The sequence below is a fragment of the Lycorma delicatula genome, chromosome 3 (assembly GCF_047948215.1).
Source record: "Lycorma delicatula isolate Av1 chromosome 3, ASM4794821v1, whole genome shotgun sequence".
Classification (NCBI taxonomy): Eukaryota; Metazoa; Arthropoda; class Insecta; order Hemiptera; family Fulgoridae; genus Lycorma; species Lycorma delicatula.
The window spans coordinates 167,493,078-167,512,889 of NC_134457.1; the positions used below are offsets into that span (position 1 = coordinate 167,493,078).

Genomic DNA, 19,812 nt, shown 5'->3' on the forward strand with positions numbered 1-19,812 from the left:
TTTTTCCTTACTTCAAGCTCTAGAATCAGTTTCCAAATTATTTCTCTTTCCTCCTGAATCTCTCTGTTTAATCATTTTTTTTCTTCATATTTCCATTTAATTATTATTTAATAACACAACATATATATATATATATATATATGTGTGTGTGTGTGTGTGTGTGTGTGTGTGTGTGTGTGTGTGTGTGTGTGTGTGTGTGTGTGTGTGGGTCGGGAAGGGCGGGGCGGGGGGTCTCGCCCGCGCGTGTGTTAATTTAGAAACATCTACAATTAAAATCTAGAAAATGTTTAAAATTTATGTTACATTTTTACTTTACGATGTATTTTAACAGTTTGTTAGTTACAAAGTTGAAGTACAATTTTTAAGTATGTGCAATTACCTTTTTAATAAAATCTTTCATTAGCCATCATAATTACTCTTTCCATTATTTTTACGGAAATTCTATCAATAATTTCTTGATTGCTATTTATAAACAACTTTTAAAATCATATTCCATGCATAGTTTGGAACCTCAAAGAAAAGCTTAAAAAATCTGGTGTGGACACCACAAGAATTCTATATATGCCTATTAAATTACATTCACACATTTTTTTAAAATTAAAAGTGCATAAAATTTTATATCCTTAATAACTTCTGATATTTTTTTTGTTATTAAATTATTCATTGTAAATTTTTTTTACAATGAGAGGTTAATAATTAAAAATAAATTAATATATTTAAATAAAAAAAGATCAAAATATAACATTAATTAAAATTTTATTTGGCTATAACTCGGGAACCAATGAAAATAAATACCGTTGAAAATCTAGCAATGAGGACTTAACATATTTTTGGATTTTGTGTTTTTTGGACACTTTTGTTCAGTCGATTGCAATCAAAAGGAGAAGTGCATAACTAGAAAATTTCAACATCCTACGGCTAATTGGTTTTGAGTTATGCGAGATACGTACGCACATACATCACGCCAAAACTAGCCAAAATGGATTCAGGAATGGTCAAAATGGATATTCTCGTTGAAATCTGGAAACCGAAAATTTTCGCGATCACAATACTTCCTTTACTTTGTACAAGGAAGTAAATATTACCCTAGAACGTACAATTATTTTCTACCGTGGAAAAAACTAGTTAACAAGAAAAAATAATTAGTAAGAACAAAAAACCTGAAGAAAAGAATTAATAAAAAACAAAAAATCCGACTACTAAATCTATTTAGAATAATTATGAAAAACGAACAAAAAATAGTTAAAGAAGTCTTTACTTACCATTTTTTCAGGATATGGTAAGTTGGTCAATGATTTGAAATTTAATATTAGTTGTATATAATGTGTGTAGTCGGGTGCCTGTGTAGACTCCTCTTCGTTAAGAATAACAGGCACCCGAATACAACATAAAACCTAGAACTAATATTAAATTTCACTTCAGTGAATAACTTACTGTACTCTTCTTTTCTTTGTTTTCTGTTTAGCCTCCGGAAACACCTTAAGGTATTACTTCAGAGGATGAATGAGAATGATATGTATGAATGTAAATGAAGTATATTCTTGCACAGTCTCAGATCGACCATTCCTGAGATGTGTCGTTAATTGAAACCCAACCACCAAAAAAAAATAAAAACCACCAAAGAACACCGGTATTCACGATAGTATTCAAATCCGTATAAAAGACTTACTGTACCCTAAAAAAATGCCTGTAAGAAAATAAAAACTTGTTTAGCTATTTTTTGTTCGTTTTTCATAATTATTGTAGGTATATGTGTACAATAGCCGCGATGCATTCCTGCTTCCTTTTGCCGAGCACATTTTTTGCTTATATCTAGAGAACGATGAATTTTTCAATTTGAATTTAATTTTTAAATTTTGTCACCCTTCTAAATTTTGTCTTGTTTTTAAATTTTGTCTTACCTTCTAGGTAAGACAATTTAGGATAGACTATGTTACTTCCAGACCGAAGTCAAAAGTTCCTAAAAGTTGGTTATAATTGATTGGATCTGTGAAGCTACAGAAGGGAACAAACATACATAACAGGTAAATACATTACCACACCTCCTTTGGACGTAGTCAGGTAAAAAATGGCAATTACCTTTTTATATACATTTTTTTTTCATTCCGACATTAGATATTCGATTAATTCCATTATTAATTGAAGAAATACGTTTAATACATTTTATTTTTTTTAATTGCGTATCATTTAGACGTAGATTTTCAACTGAAAAAGATTCAAAACATTAAAACAATATATAAAACTATGATTATGAAGTTAAATAAATTTTATCCTGAAACATACCTTACAATTTTTTTCCTTTCAAATTTAATAAAATTTAAATGCTTCCAATATACATTAGAAAAATTTGAAAATATTTAATTCGGTTAATAATCTTGACTGCTGCTTAACGTATACATTTATCAACTGAAAGAAACTTAAAAAACTTACTAACGTGAAATAAAAATACACTTGTATAGTTAAACAGCATCTTATAATTAATTAAAAGTAAATAATAGTAATACATAATTGAAATAATAGTAATAATATTTACTGACTATTTCAACTTTGTAAAATCCAACGAAATTTCATATTGAATTCAACGTATGTTTTAATAATGAATTAATTTTTTTTAAAAATCGTATTTCTATAATACATGGAAAAAATTATTTCAAAAATAACCTGAAAATATTTTGTTAGTTGAGAAACGAACTATTTTATTATCTATAAAGCAGTATAGATTTAATCTTTAAATATTTTATAAATGAGATAAAAACTAGAAACTAAATTCATAAAATAAAAGTGTAACGTCGATTATATTTTACCAATATTTTTATATTACTTTCTTTTTATGCTGACCTCATGGTCATTATTTTTTATTAATCATTATAAATTTGCCTTATAATTTTGTACAAGATATTAATAATTAATATATGCTTTGTACCTAAAAAATTAATAATTTTGGTAACTCACCCCCTTTTCAGCTGGTTCCTTCGTAGGGTGGCCATTTGAATCTCTTTACAATTCCCATAGCGCCGTTAACTGAACCATCAGAAATCGACATATAACGTCTTAACATAACACTCTTGAATCCTCTGACAATTTTACATTGTGTAACAAGCCACCATAATTATTGACGTTTACCGAACATTCCCGAAGGGGGTTTTCCCACATGCTTCCGCTTCTCGTCATTCATCAATAGCGTTAATAATATAAACTATTTGTTTTTAATGTCATATCAGTCGTACTACGATTATATTCTACTAATTTAATAGTCAGAATATTATTACAGCATTTCGATCTGTAAATTCGTCTATTAAATGTACCCTCCTTCTTTCACAATGCATTTCTAATTGGCTAATTGCAATATCACCAAAATGAAAGATATTTAATAAATCGATGAACTCCATGTCATTTCTTTGTCTTATGTTTATTTATAGCTCCCAAAATGAAAACTGATGCCACAAATTTATTTCTGCTTCACACCAACAAGTTTGAACGAAACACCAATGGCCTTTGACTGGGGGCAGCTGCATTATATCACCAAAAAGGAGCACAGTAACTCCGCCGAATAACTTATCGTTATTAATCAGACAGAAAATTATGAGATAATTATTTAAAAAAACAAAATGGAACCGACATCAAAATGCGCTAAAAAGTAAGAAATTTCGGCCAAATACTTAATTCCTTAGACACTTTTTTTTGAATCGGCGCCAAAATACATAATCATACTTATACTGGAATACTGGTACTGGAATGGACCTATAGGTGGCGTGTATAAAAATACGTAATAATCGTAAACGGATGAATAATCAAAGCGCACAATATCTGTCTACATTGAGGCCTGAAGTAAGCAAAACAGATGCCAGTCGAGGCAGTATGTACCGGGAGTAAACAAAATTGCGCGATTACTAGTGCGCGCCTGATCGTAATGATAATACAGAAATAATTGCCTATTGCTTGGTATATTCTAAAACATTTAATGTTTATTAAATTAAGAAAAGATTATAAATTGTTAAATATACTGAAGTTATCTTTGATGGTAATTTTTTTCACCGTTAGAGCAGTAATTGTCTGTGCAGTAAGTAGCTACCCAAAATAATAATGTTTTAATGAGACGATAAACAAATAGGTTTGTAAATAATTTAAGTGCTTTACACAAACGCTGAAATACTATTTCCATGCATAAAATAAATAAAAAAGTATTTTATGATTTATTACAATTTTTTGTTGGTGTTTTATCAAATTCAAATGGTGAATGACTTGAATCGCGTCCACTCAACACTTCATCTTCACTAACGTTAGATTCCGAGAGTTATTTTCGAAATTAATAATGAGATTATCCACCACCACATCAACAAAATATCTTATCTTCCACATTTTTTCTTCTTGCAGCACATGTTTAACACAGTTCAGCCACTTATCTGCTGTTAACTCAGCGATACCGTTTTCAAGTAAAACCTTTACATCCACTAATTTATAAGTTTTGTTATTCCGAGCTGCAAATCCTTTTTTACTTGACTCCACACTAGTTGTACTGGATTCAGCTTGCAGTGGTACGGTGGAAGCCGTAATACTGTATGTTTGCTTCATATCATCGATTACGTATTTGTTAAATATTTGTTTATTTTTTTTTTAACTTCTAACAGTTCAACCTTTAAAAATGTAGAATCAAATAAGATTTGTTTTTCTCTCAGAAGCGACACTATAATCGCTTTTAGCCATGACGCATTTGGGAATTTTTCTAATTTTACTCTATGCTACGGTGCTTATCCACAACAAAACACTACTCAGTGGAATTAATTTCATAATCGTATTAAACCAGTTTTTAAAAAATTTCCATTCATATCTTTGAATTCCCTACATGACCTATCTCAACCGTTTTACTTTTTTACTTGCTGATTTTATACCGGTACTTAACCAGACAGATAAGCCCGTTTAGATATCTTAACCGAAGTATCATACCAAACTTTATTGACAGAACGATCTTCGTTTATCCAAGTTTCATCCAGATGAAAAATATTTTTTCCCATTTTCCTAAACTCTAATTTGTCTCAAATGTTTCCTTCGCCAAATATTTATGTCATCTTTATCAATGATAAAACTGTTTTTAATTTTTCCTACAACATTGAAACCTATCGATAAAAAAAGTTTATGTAAACTAGCCCAACTAATTTTCGGTAAATCCGGATCACTTTTGACAGCTGAAAGAAAACCTTATTGAGTATACGCAATTCATTTTTAAAATGAAACTGTGGACTTTATATTTGATAGCATTTTTATTGAAATCATCAAATTTGCCTAAAACGGGTTTTGAACGTTTTATTGTTATTTATTTATTTTTTTTTTGGCGTATATAGTATCTCATAATTTTTCCTTTTCAGCTCGCAATCTCTCAGTACTTGAAATGAATGCATCCGTGAATTCAGATGTTAGCGCTTACTCAATATAACTTTTATGATGAGCAGTAAACAACGCCACAGTTAAAATAACAATGAAGACCAAATAATCGTTTTTAGAATAGTGTCAGATATATAATTTATCTGTCATAAAACAAATAACCATGAAGTACTGCTATTGTTCATATAACATCGTACATGTTATGTACCGAATTGCAATTCAAATACTTGCACTAACACACGGTTCGTTTGTTTACTCTAGGCCTCAAGTAACTAATAGCATGAAAATTATAAAATTAGGAAATGAAATTAATATAAATTTTTCAATTATAGTTCATTGTTTACTTTTCTGTAAACCTAACATATTTATAATTACATAATAATAAGTAATAATGGATAATCTGAAATTAATAACAGGCGTAAGTAAGGATTAACTTTCTTATCGTGTGGTTGATTTTTAAAAGTGATGTATTAAACTAGTGTATCAACATTATTACTTATAAACAAAAACGATTTTTTGTAAAAAGAAAACCTTTTTTCCCCTCTCTACTCCTCTAGGTCGGTCCGAACTGATGGGTATAACTCCACCCAGAGAGGTGTCTGGTTACTCTAACGACCCTTCCCACCAACCGGCTGTATATCCGGCATGATAGGTCGGCTCGCCGGTCATATCTTTTGAGGAGTATTTATTGTGCCCTTTCTTGACGCCGTGTCCGGACATATCTGCCCAAAACACAGCGCCGGGTCTTTTCTCTTTTACTATCCTACCATCCCCTGGAGACCCCAGAGGATCATAGGCACTGGCACCCTTGGGCATGCCAGCCTCTCACCTCACCTCTGGGGCTGTCCTCCCGTCCCAATACTAATAGCCCCGGCGCCGCTCCTCTTGATTTTTACTCTTGATTACCTCCGTGGCGTATGTGTTGACCCTTCTCCAATGTTCCTCGCTGTGTAACATGTACTTCACAAGGGTATCTGGTGTGCACTGTGCAATACCCACCCTATTCCATTGTATATTCCACTTTCGACATTTGAAGACTGTATGTTCAACAGAGTCCTCGTCTTTCCAAAACATACATGACGGTGACGCACATCTGCCTATTTTATGCAGGTAATCTTGAAAATTACCATGCCCCGTTACGTTAACATCTGCACTATGTAGAAGTTGACTTCACCAAACTTGCTGCCGTTCCACGCGTCTAAGTCATGTATACTTAGCTTGGTCCATTGTGCCACCCCTCTTGCACGCCACCTGTTCTTCCATTCGGTCACCATGCGTTCCCTAGCGTCCCTCTTGCTCGAGCCATGAGCTATACCCAGCCTTTCGCCCACTTTGAGGTCGACTGGTGGAACTGAAGCGAGAACACAGAGGGCCTCGTACGATACCGTGCGGTAGGCGGAAACTACTCCTATTAGGGCTCTCCTTGTACGCTGTTTAGTTACCATGATAGGTCGGCATGATAGCCGACCTATCATGCCGGATATACAGCCGGTTGGTGGGAAGGGTCGTTAGAGTAACCAGACACCTCTCTGAGTGGAGTTATACCCATCAGTCCGGACCGACCTAGAGGAGTAGAGAGGGGAAAAAAGGTTTTCTTTTTACAAAAATTCGTTGCTAGTCAAATTCCTTTTTATGCGTAAGGATGTCCCCCACACCGGTGCTGCATATAAGATTGACGATGTTATTGCTGACACTACCAATTTCCTCTTCGACGCCCTTGGCGTACTTTGCGACGTTAGTAAAGCGTTCAATCCTTTTACCATTCCTTCCGCCTTCTTGCAACATTTGATGATGTGGCTAGTAAAGTTACCGTTGTTATCCAGTAACATCCCTAGATATTTTAGGGGGCTTGTCTCATGAATTGGTTGGTTTCCCACTACTAAATTTATCGGTAGAATTTGTCGTTTGCCTGTCATTAAAACGTACCTGCATTTCGTGGATATCAGAGTCAACCATTTTGCCCTCAACCAGTTATCGATCATTGCTAACGATTGATTACCTCTATCTTGTACTTCCTCTTCACGTCTTCCTCACACCAAGATCGCTATATCGTCCGCATAAGCAATGATCTCTACCCCTTTTGGGAGTTGAAGTCCCAGAACCCCGTCGTAGGCTAGAATCCATAATAACGGCCCCAAAACAGAGCCTTGTGGTACACCTCCGAATAAGCGAAATCTAATCTGTTCTTCTTGCGCATTCACAGCGCACCATCTGTCGGATAAGTATTCTTTGATTTGCCTACGCAGGTACGGACTTATTCCTTTCTCAGCCAGAGCAGTCATTATAACCTTCCATGGTATTGACCCGAACTCGTTCCTTACGTCGAGAGAGAATAGGAGGGGAATTTCCCTGGTCCGCCAGGTCCCTGATCTAACTTCTCTTGCCCAGTCAGTAACTCTGGCAATAACCTGGACCGATGATCATTCTTCCAAAAGCCAAATTGATTATGGCTTATCCCTCCTCCACTGTTCACCTAACCAACTAGTCGATTCACCAGCATCTTTTCCACTAACTTCCCCATTGTGTTAATCAAGCTCAATGGGCGGAATTCTATATTGTCATTCTCTCGATTGGACTTTGGCAAGAACACCATCCTCACCTCTTTCCAGCACTCTGGAAACTCTTTGTTTTCGATGCCGTAATGGTCACTTCGACAGCAGGCACATTTTCACGTTACATACATACATTACTCTTTTTCAATGTAAACTATGGCAATTCTTCGTTGCTACTATACGTACGTCTTATTCTTACACTGATGAAGTATAAACAATTTATAATAAAATACCTTTAATAATAAACTTGAATTTTTATAAATTAGAGTTACGTAAATTAGCTGTAGATTTTTCTTTTGTATATTGCAGACCTCTCTATATAAAACCCTGCTTAAAAATAAAATAAATTTTAATTTACTTTTCCATACATAGGTAGATTTTGTAGTCTATGTTTATTCCCCAGTTATGATTTTAAATAATTTTCTACCGCTAAGCCCCAGCATACAAATTTAAATTAAATATTTTTACGGTTCGGTTTCCACCTAAATTTATTTGCTATTTTAGTTTTGTTTCAATGAAATTCATAAACTCTTGTTCAGATATTTAAATCCTTGTACTCTTTACCTACAGTTTGAACAAAAAATTTTCGTAAACAGAAAGTATTTTACGTGTAAAATAATAGTGACAGACCATGAAGGGAAATATAGTGTTCTCAAAATGTTGCTATTATGGAATGAAAGTTTTACTTTTTGGTAATTATTTAACTACGTTCGTGGGTTCGTAAGGAGGTTATAATATTACAGTAAGCCCCGAATTTTAGTTTAAGGTCAGCACAGGTATCAAATAAATTTGTACCGTACTAGACAGCTTTCAAACTTAATTACAAACTTTCATATGTTTCCTTCGTTTCTATGTACTATGTTTCAATGAACTGCTGCTATGAAGACTTTTACTCAAACTATGCAGTATTACTAGCTATACTATAGCTACTATACTATGCAGTATACTAGCTTTAAACATGTTTGGATGAATGTCGGAATGATAAAAAAAGTCTGTATTATAAGCGATGTCTAAATCAGATAGCACCGATTAATTTTATTGAAACTTTAAAAGAAACCTTTTTTTTGGTGAGTCTATGGAAGAAGAATAAATTTGATAAGTGTTCCGAATTCAGTACTTTATAATGGCGGAGTTAAAGATATGTTACCTCTATTAGTTCAAATTAATTTACATACCTTTGCTTTTATTTACTCCTTTACTTCTAAAATGAAGAAAAAATAATTCAAAGGATTCATTTAGATTTTAGATGTTTTGTATCAGAAGATGATTTAAATTTTATAGTAAAATATTCACAATTTTCTTCCTTGGAATTTTTATAATTTTTTGTGATGATCATTGCACTAGCGTTTTGAACAAAATACGTTTTATTACTAATACTTTTTTGTGTGTAGAATTAACTTCATTCATGGTTGTATGTTTTAACAGTTCCTTTTACTAAACTCAGAATGAACTAGAAACTATATTATTATAAGGTGGCTGTCATTGTTTTACTAAATGATGTAAATAAATGGATTAAAATGTACATTTTAATCCATCACTTCTTCACTTTCCAACAATGGCCATAATCTGAGCAAGAACACCTTCTCAAAGATCTTGGATAAAACCGGTAGCAGGCTTAATAGTCCTATACGAAGACACCTCTTGCGAAGGTTTCCCAGATTTCAAGACCACTGTTATTTACGAAACCTTCCATTCCAAAGGGTAATAAGTTTTCCTAAGGAACGCATTAAATAGGTTCGGAGAACAAAAGAAGCAGCCCGAAACAGTGAAGATATCATCTTATGCGTAATTCTGTCACACCTGGACCCTTCCGTACACACCCCATCCTCTTCATCTTTTGTGTTACCTCTACCTACGAGAAGAGCCTCAAAGAGAGACACAGAGGAATCGGGCTAATTAATAACTCACTAACTTCCCCCTCGACACCACCATACATCTTATGCCGCCGAAACACCTATCCTAAGTGCTCAGCGAACAACTCAGCCTTTTGGCTGTTGTCACAGGCCCACCCATCAGCCGTCTTCAGCGGCGGAAAAGAAATTGGTGACCGCTTGCATTTCTTCGTCACCCTCTACAAAGAATGATCATTCTACCTGAGAGAAGATAGACTCAACATATTCCTCGAACGCCTCATTCTTGCGTACACACAGCAGTGTGTACCCGCATTTTCAATCTGCGGGCCGCCCTGTTCATCGCTGTCCTGTCCTCAGGCCTCCCAAACCGCTCCCACCTCTAAACGTTTTCTTTGTTCTAACCAAGTGCATAACCTCCCTGGAATAGTCCGTACCTCGTTGAATTCTGTCCGTCTCCAACGAAGTAGAGCGCTACGCCGCCTCCTGCATGACAGCGGTTAAGCACCTGGTAGCTACGTCCACATCAAGCGCCACATCGAAAGGTAGTTTCTTCTCAATCCAACTATTATACGACTCTACGACTCCCAGTCCGTCCGAATGTTGTGAAGGAACAGTGCTCCTTTTTTCCGCACAATCATCGTACTAACCGTCAGAAGAACAAAAGAGTGATCTGAGGTGGAGCAGTAGTTGTTCCTCACATCAACATAGAAAGGCGACATCCCCGAACTAACATAAAAATACAGCAAGTCAGGAATCTTCGTTGGATCCGACGTCAATAGGTCGGTTGAAGTCCGAAATAACGTGTAGCCGCATCCTTTGAACAGATACCTTTATGGACCTTCCACGTTTAGTCGTAAGCCGAGATCCCCAGAATACGTTCTTCGCATTCCAGTCACTTCCCGCAATGAACCGGCACCCAAGTGTGCCAAACTACTCACAAAGCATGTCACTGGTTATCGCGTGACGAGGAGGACAGTATATTGCTGATAGTTTCGGAGGCCCTAACCAGTCCAAGATCTCAATCGAGATCGCTTGATTATGGGTGGTGCCGAACGGAGGTTGCTGATTGTCCCGTAGCCCATTTCTTGCCACAATCACAGTACCCCCATGCGCTCTTCCATCAGGGTGATTGGTTGTGTATATTGAACAGCCCTTAATTCTCAGAGTTTCTATCAGTAAAATGAGTTTCCAAAATAAGAACGACATCTAGCAGTTTGCAGAAGATATCATTTTCTCATTTTGTTAGACCAAGAACTCAACGTTACTTACCAGCTTCTCAAATCTATCCAGTGTAACCGAAGCCTTATCGGTTCCCATCACTGCCTCAGCGAAAGATCTGCGATGATCTAATATTGCCAATGCCACAGTTATTATTATCCGCATTACTACTGGTTCGTTGACCTAAAGACGGGAAATCATGGCCTAGGTCGTACAATTTGCCTCAGGCCCTTACACCCCGCAGGACCGTGCTTCGGAGCATAACTCATCCTTCTCTTCTCTTTCATTTCAAGGATTTCCTTATATACACTGCAACCTTTATAATTTGCAGGACGATCCTCATGACATAAAGCACGAATCGCCGTTGTGCTCCTAACTGCCTTCCGGCAATCGGCAGTTCTGTGTACCCCTGCTCACTTCATACAGCGATACGGCCTCATGCAATTATTTTAGTGTGACCTACTGTTGACATTTCATACAGTGCACCAATCCTGAAGTTCTCTTTGGTGTTTCAGATCTACCGCGAAAATTTGCTATGTACTTTATTCCGAACACCTCATTATTATTCTTAGGTTACAGATTTACGAAAAACGTCGCCAACGTGTCCTTCGTTGCTTGGTGGTGTGCGTTTACGATGCTCCACACCTTGTGCCCCTGACTGTCAACTGCTGTATAACTCCAATTGGGATCGAATGATGAAGATTCTTAACCATCACCCGATACGCCCCTCTCATCACGCCTGTCAGGTTATTTTCGAGAACATCCCAACCCCCGTCGGGGACGACACCCATCTTGTAACGATTCCGATCGCCATCCCCCCCTCCACCGACAGCCCTGATGGGCTTTAACGGGAGTCGTCTTTTGCCCTCTAACGTTTTACATCTCATAGTAATAAGCCAGGCCTCTTTGGGATTTCACCGATATAAATGCCTCGGTAGATATTTGCATCAGTGAGTTAATCACTCAACCTTCGCCTTCGATGTAGGCTTCTTTCGGACAATGCTGACTGTCCTACGTCGTTTCCCTCTGAACTAGCTAACCGAGTTCGAGGAAGCATGAACCCCGCGCCTAGTTCTTCACTTTATAGAGCCAATTCGTGTGCAAATGTCCCATTAATTCGAGGCAGTTGAATAAATAACATACCACCACAAATGTTGTTCGCAACAAGAAATTTAATCTAGTTCTCTAAGTGAACTCAACTTCAGTTCATACCCCTGATATTTTCGCGAACAGGAATTATTTTTTTGTAGCTCTCAATATCTTTTGCAGCAGCCGAAGTTGTTTACTGTTTATTATTCTCACAGTGTATTCCGCCTTCTTCACCACCGATTCCAACAACTCATACAGCTTCGTGATATCTGAAATACCAAACAATACTATCGAAGGCGGCTTCACCACTTCCTTTTGTGGAGCAGCACCATCAGTCTCCTCCACCGACAGATGATCAAATCTATTCGAGAGGTATGTCATTCCCAGGAGTCGTGTCAGCTACCAGCAACGTGCGTAACATAGGCACCGTTTGCCACGGCGGAGGGACCGAAATCGAGTCCGTAATATCAGAGACACTGCTCTTACCCGAAGAACCATTCATATTTTCAACGATCTCATCCCTTATTAATTTCCTCCGCGACGACTTCCGTTGATCTCGGTTGGAGTAATTGAATGAGCCACGATTTCTATTCACCTGTGTGTTGTTGGTTACCGCCTCGCAGTTGCCGTTCTACCGTTCGCCGAATGGTTGCTATGCAGAAGAGCCGGAAACTGATCCATAGCAACGCCACGACAGCTAGGTTATGTAGCCTAGCCTAGACCTGTAACTGAAAAAGTAGAATATTCCTGAAAGTTTCTGGTTTTGTTCAGTTACAATGTAAAGTTTATTACAAATTATTAAAAAAATTGTAGTGTATTTAATTTAAAACATAAACACTAAATGATAGTCAATAATAAAAACATACCAATAACAATAATCAAAAAGATTTTTAAAAACACTGTTTTTTCTTTTAAAAAAATCTATGTGATTCTACCTCCTTTAATGTTGATCGTTTATGAGCTGTAAATAATTATTTTAAACACATAATCTGTGTATAACAGCATTCTAACCTGTCCACAGCGATAAACAAACACCCATAAGCTTTTTCATGTCATTGCCCTGGATCCAACTTGACGCCTTCTTCTTCAGTTGTTAGTTTATCGTATTCTGGTACGCTAAAAGTGATCCATAGTGGTCGAAACGAAAAAGAAATACGACTGACTAATCGTAATATTATTATCAGAATGTGTTATATTGACCAAAATAATTACGGCGTGCAACGAATTAACTTTCAGACACTGTTAATATTTAATATTTTAACTTTACTTTATATTTGAGAGTATAGTAATTATCTTATAAATTCTATATTGTATACTGCCTGTTTAGATCTTGATAGAGAGCAGAAGGAACGCTTCCCTTTGTACCAAGTATTACTTCATTAATTATTAATACGTACATATTTTTTATACACTACTTTTCAAAAAAATATTTAAAAAATAAAATAAGAACTCTCTTTTTATGCTTAAAAAAAGTAAAATCAAGTATTTTTTGTTCTATAAAGTAAGTTTTACATAGTCCTCGGTTCTATGAATACTTAACCACAGCTATAGCTTGAGAGGAAATTCTCATTTAAACATCTAGTATTTTCTTCAATATTAACTTAAGCTTTCCGTTTAGGCTTTAATCGTTCTTCTGATGGAAGATAAATTCTGCTTAGTTTTGTTAAATGTTAAAAATTATTTTACCCGTAAAAATAAATAATATTACTTTTGTATTTTATGTCAATATATACGAATAAATGACTTCAGTAAAGGTATAACAAGATAGGACGCATACATCCCACTTTCTCTTCCTGTAAGTTAGAAATAAAAGTAAGATTTAAAATTTTAACTCTATAAGTTAAAATTCTTTTTCTTTTTACGAAACTGTTCATGACTTTAGTGATATCGTGTGGAAATATGTTTTCTCTTAACTGTCAACAAATTAAATTAAATGATTCTGAAAAATTATATTACATACTAAATAAATAATATTTAATTATTCGACCGGAGACGGGTTTCGGTTTTCCGTATTCGATCATTTGTTTATTAATTACTGTAATAAAGTATTGCTTAAAATGTTAATTATGTTGTATTTGTATAAAATGTCTTATTTTACTTCTTAAATAATGTTGATGTTATTGAGAGTATCAATTAATCTGCCGACAACAATCCTTAGCGGAGAATGTCTATGACGGACAGGTTTATTACATTTTGTAATAAGTCTTTTTGGAACTTCTCTAACCTGTAGGGATTTATCCATCTTTTTAACATTAGAAATAGTTTTCCAATGGTTATCCCCGCTAGAAAAAGAATAAACCTAAAAGCTATACGAAATTTTGTAAAGTTCTACATATCCCGAAAACTCTTAGCTAATTTCTTATCGCTACTTCTAAAATCCAGAAATATTCTTTTTGCCATAACTGCAGATAACACTGCGGAATATAACAACATTGTGGAAAGGGATTTCGGGAGTAGAGAAGCTGAATTAGATGAGAATTGGACAATGGAATACAGAATTTATAAACATCACAAAAAGCCTTACATAAGATAGTACGACAACCTAATTAAAAATATTCGTTTTATTTGTATTTAACTTTTCTTTAAAATAATTAGGTGTGTAAAGAAATTTCTTTTGCAAAGAAAATTCATATTTATTTAATAAAAAGAGAACTGTTATTAAAATATGGGAATTTAAATTAAAATTTTACACCAGAAAGTTTCAGATTTTTAAAATAATTGTATTTAAATAAATTTAAAAACTCACATACATATTATTCAACGGTTTTTATATTAGCGTACTTAAATAAAGATGTAATATAGTAACTCTTCAAAAGCCGATGATATATTTTATTGATAATTTTGAAACTTTCAACTTATTTGATATTCTGTATAATAATGATTCCAAGTTGACCGAATTGAAATACTGCGAGTTAAAAGTTGAAAAGTTATATTTTGTAGAATAAGTTCATGAAAATATAAAAATTGCAAGACAAGTAAAATATGTTTAAATTTTTTCACGTATAAAACTTTAGTTTTTGTCAAGTTGTTTTATTTGTCAATCAGTATTCGTCCTCATTTTTTTCCTGAGAATAAATGTTAGTGACTGTGTAAGAAATGCTCCTCTAGCAAATACTACATAAAAAAGATTTAATTTATATTTAATTTAAAATTAAATAAATGTAAAAAAAAAAACAAGTAAAATAACGGGAAAAGGTATTTATTGCCATTATATCTATCAAACCGAAGTTACGGATTGTTTATAGATTTTCAAAAAAAAATTAAATGATCTAACAATTCAAAAATCGATATTAGAAAGTATATAAAATTCATATTTGGGGAATAGTCGTTAAAGAAAAAACGATACTCATTAACAAAAACACTTCCAAATTCGGATACCATATTTAAAAGATGTCGGGTAGACTGCTAAAAATAATAACAAAACATTTGGCATTTCAAGTGCCTGTTTTGATTGAAAGCTGTCCTTCTAAGAACCTCCTAGCAAAAAAAATTGAAGATTTTAACAGCAGACAAAATATAAATAACTAATCAGTAAAATTAAATAAATTTTATGATTGCCAGATCTAATTTTATGGATTTGAATAATGCCAAAAATTCTTATATTCTAGAGTACATAGTAATTATATTTGTATAAGCTAATTTTACAACGTTTTTATGTAAAATATATTGAACATTTAACTCATTCATTTATAACCTTATTTCTCCTTTTCGATCGGTATATAGATTATATTCTAGGTCCTACTTGATCCGGATTATACTGTATTTTCAACACGATATATTTAACTCACATCGATTTCGGAAGGATGTTCCGGGATAAAGCTATCCAAAAGTAATAGCTTACATTAAGAGAACCAGTTAATGTAAATTTAATAATCTTTTATTAATAAATTCAGTAACTCACAAAATTTTAATGTAGGTAAGTCAAATTCAATGCTAGCACCTTTTGTAGCTCGTCAAACGTCTAGACGATAATCTAACTCTTGCCAGGTGTTTAGCAGTATCTGCGTCATTATTAGATCAACTGCTTCACAGTTCTCTGTTTTAAATCCTTTGGTAACCACAACCTTCAATAAATCTCAAGCAAAATATTCCAAAAAAGTGATTATATCTGGAGGTCTAGGTGGAGACGCAGTTTAAACTTCTTGTCCGATTCAACATCCGGGGAAAGTGTTATTCAAGAACATGTAACATCTGGAGAAATCGTGGTGGAACACTAACTTTATAGAAACTAAACCCTGCAGGAATCTGAGGAACATTAAAGTTCTCAAACATATCGAGACATTTGGGCCCTTTCACAGTGAGCTCCATGAAAAAAATGGAAAGATTACGCAATTTTGTACAGCCCTAACCAGACATTAACTTTCAATCTGACCGTTTCATTTTCGATTACTGTAAGGGGGTTTTCAGTACCCCAAATTCGACAATTGAGTTGTTAACTTTCCCGTACGTATGAAAGGTTGGCTCACCACTAAATAGCAACATATCAAGATAATTAGGATTGTTTTCGACACGGTGCATCTGCAGCAAACTGATATCGTAGTCTGCGATCATTTGGTTTAATGTGTTAAAGGAGTTGTAAATGACGATCCACAGTCTCATCACTAACTGAAACTTTTGAATGATTTCCAATTTTTGAAACCAAGTTTTCAGTCTCTCTTAAAGTCTTATCTCACTGACGAATAGACTTGGTTGTTAGGATCGATATCCCATTCAGTTCATACACGCTGTTTAACACGCGTAACTAACTGAAACTTCGCTAACCAAAGCACGCACTAAATTTTCTGTAGTGTGGGTCCACATCTCGACTGACTACAATTGCATTTTGAGTCGGCTTGCTTGCACATGGTATTCCGGTGAATTTGAGAGTATACAGAACAAATCTTGGAGATAATCTTGGAAGTTATCGATTGAGCCTACGTTTACGAGATTACGACGACTGGTTTTCTAAATATAGGTCAATAAGTTTGAATACCTTTAGCCCGGAAAATAAATCTTACTTTTATCTCGGATATAAATTTAGTACTTTTTATTTTACAAAACTCATGCGAAGTATAAAAACTGTTTAATAAATATTTTTTTTTCATTTCTTATGTTACAGAGTGTTACAGACATGAATCTATCAGTGATGATGACGATGAGGATGATATCAATAATAATGATGATGACATAGATGAAGCTGTCAACAGTGAAAACGGATTCCGGTGGCTGGGGCTCGGTAAGAGACAGCCACGCTTCACACCTTATATTAGCGTAGGTGCGTTGCATAGTGTGTGAGTGTGCGTGTGCATCTGTGTATGAATGGAAGTACGATTGTCTTTATGTACGAGTGGTTTCCTGGAATATTGAGATAAATATAACTTTATTGAAATCTGAAGCTATATATTGTTTGAAATGTAAAATGAGCTAGAAATAATAATTAATTTGAGGAGGATCTTCTTTAGAAATTATGTCATTAAGTAGATCTTTTCTAAATATAATAATAAGAAAATAAGATTTTTCTCTATTATGTAAGAAGTCGATATGGAGAACATCCTCAAATTTAACAAAAACCATAAAATTTAACCCTGAAGGTAAAATTTGACATGGTTAAGCAATTATCCCCATCAAGTACCATCTTTTATGTTAACAATTTTTTTTTCTTTTTTTTTTCTTAATTTTTTTTATTATCTTAATTTAAAAAATAAAACCTAGTAAATAATTATGGATATAAAACACCTAAGAAAACCGCACAACAACCGTTTAAAAAAAATAAGATCTATAACTGGATACACATTTTGATTGTTTAACAACCATTATCAGTTTATATAAAGTACAAAAATTAATAATTTTATTTAAGATCGTTAACGAATCGAAATGTACTATCTTTGTTAGATTCTTTTTTTAACAGTTCTTGAGCGTTTCTTACTTCAAACACCGTTTACCACAAGTCTTTATATATAGTCTCACGAATTTCAAATCGGGCGAAATATTGTGTAACCAATGAGGGAGGTATTTTTAACAATTATTTTAAAATTAAGTTAAAATACATTTCTATTTATTTTTAATAGTTGATTTTGTTTGCTGTTGTTTTCCAATACTGAAATAATTCTTGTTTCGGTTTAAAATTACAGTAAAGTATTTTTTTTCTATCACGCTTTCGTCTCTTTTGTTTTTAAAAAAAATTAAAAATTTCTTAAACTCTTTATTTAGTTAATGTTACATAGAGTTTCTCAGAATTAAATTCTCTACCAATTTTGTCGAAAAACTTTACTTGTTTACTGGCAGTTTAACATTTATTGTACGTCAAACCTAAACAAAATTGTATTTTGCATCATCTGTTTTTCATTTTGTTCTATAATTTTCTTAAAAATTATCCTAAGACCTCTTTTATTAAATTTTTTAGGTCAAAAGCCAAATGAAACGAGATTTACCCCCTAAATTAAGTTTTAAGAATTTCAGTATGGCTTCATTTTAATCTTTTAATAGAAATCAAGGCGAATTTTTTGAAAATTTTAACTCGAAAACGAAATATTTCCTGGTACTTACAATCACCTTTTTCTCTTTATTTTGCACTTGTCCTGAAATTTTTTTCTGATTCTATGTAAGACTCTCTGAACAGCATCTTAAATGGACCTAATAAAATTTTGAATAAACATTATAAATCAAAATAAAAGTTTTTTTAATTGTTTTTGTTATTTTTCTTAATCTTTTATTTGTTTTTTTTTTTATTTACACGTATTTTTAAATTATTCTTTTACATTTGTTGATGAATTTTTATCAACCTAAGTGGACGTCTATTTAATCATTTTTTAATTTTTTTTAAAATTGTTTTTGAGTGCTTCTCTTTCCTATTTCATCGTTGATTACTTCATCGACACACTACTACATCGAGACACACATTAAAGACAATACTCTTTATTATAGTTTAAAATCGTTTAGAATTTTTTTATATTGGAAATACATTTTACCAAAGATTTGAAAAACTCTTTTTCTTGTGGACGGATAGCGCTCTTTATTTTTGACAAACTCTTTCTTGTAAAATAAACTGCCTTAGTTGCAACGGTAGGAAAATGGATTGTTGTAATTTTTTTTAATCTAACCATTATATAACCAAAATCGCAACCCCTTCTCGTAGGAAATTTAATTATCTTTCATTTTTTTATTTAACATTTTTCTCTAAAATAAACATTAAGAAGTTAGCAAAAAAAATTAAATTAAAAAAAAGATAATAACTTTGTAAAAAACTTGAGTGAACCTTTTGGCTAATTTTCTTCATTATTAAAATACCTACTATCTTCCTAGGTTCAGTTTTGAGAAATGGAACTGTAGATATCGATGAAATCCAATTGTCCGTTCAGATCTCTTAAAATTAGCAGTATATGCCGAGGACTTTTGCAATGAGGCCTTTCTAAGTTTAATTATTAATAATACACTAGAAAAAAGGCGGGCCTAGGGCCCACCGCGAAAATGTTACATGGTTTTTCTTTTCATCACACATGATTTTGTTAAATGTTTTTGCCAGTTGTAACTAAATAACGTTCGTGAATTTATCGTACCAACAACTACAAAAACCTTTACAACGAAAGCATCAAAACCCTGAACATTTTTAGCTGTTTCTTGAGTTGTGATTTTTTAACACAGCTCTAACTCCAATGTTCTCCTTTTTTATCCCCCAAAATACAAATATAATTTTAGATAAATCGTTCGTATGAAGAATTATAAATCGTTTGCACAAATGAATC

At 33.7% G+C, this 19,812-nt stretch overlaps 1 protein-coding gene across 2 annotated transcripts in view; it reads left to right on the forward strand.

Annotated features, from left to right (window-relative positions):
- LOC142321029 (uncharacterized) overlaps positions 1 to 19,812 on the forward strand; it is a 196,973-nt gene that overhangs the window by 99,484 nt on the left and 77,677 nt on the right. The window contains exon 2 of one of the 2 annotated variants that reach the window (XM_075359022.1): positions 17,190 to 17,345. In XM_075359022.1, coding sequence (XP_075215137.1) covers positions 17,190 to 17,345 — 156 coding nt within the window. The remainder of the gene's footprint in view (positions 1 to 17,189; positions 17,346 to 19,812) is intronic. The other variant, XM_075359024.1, reaches the window with a different exon arrangement.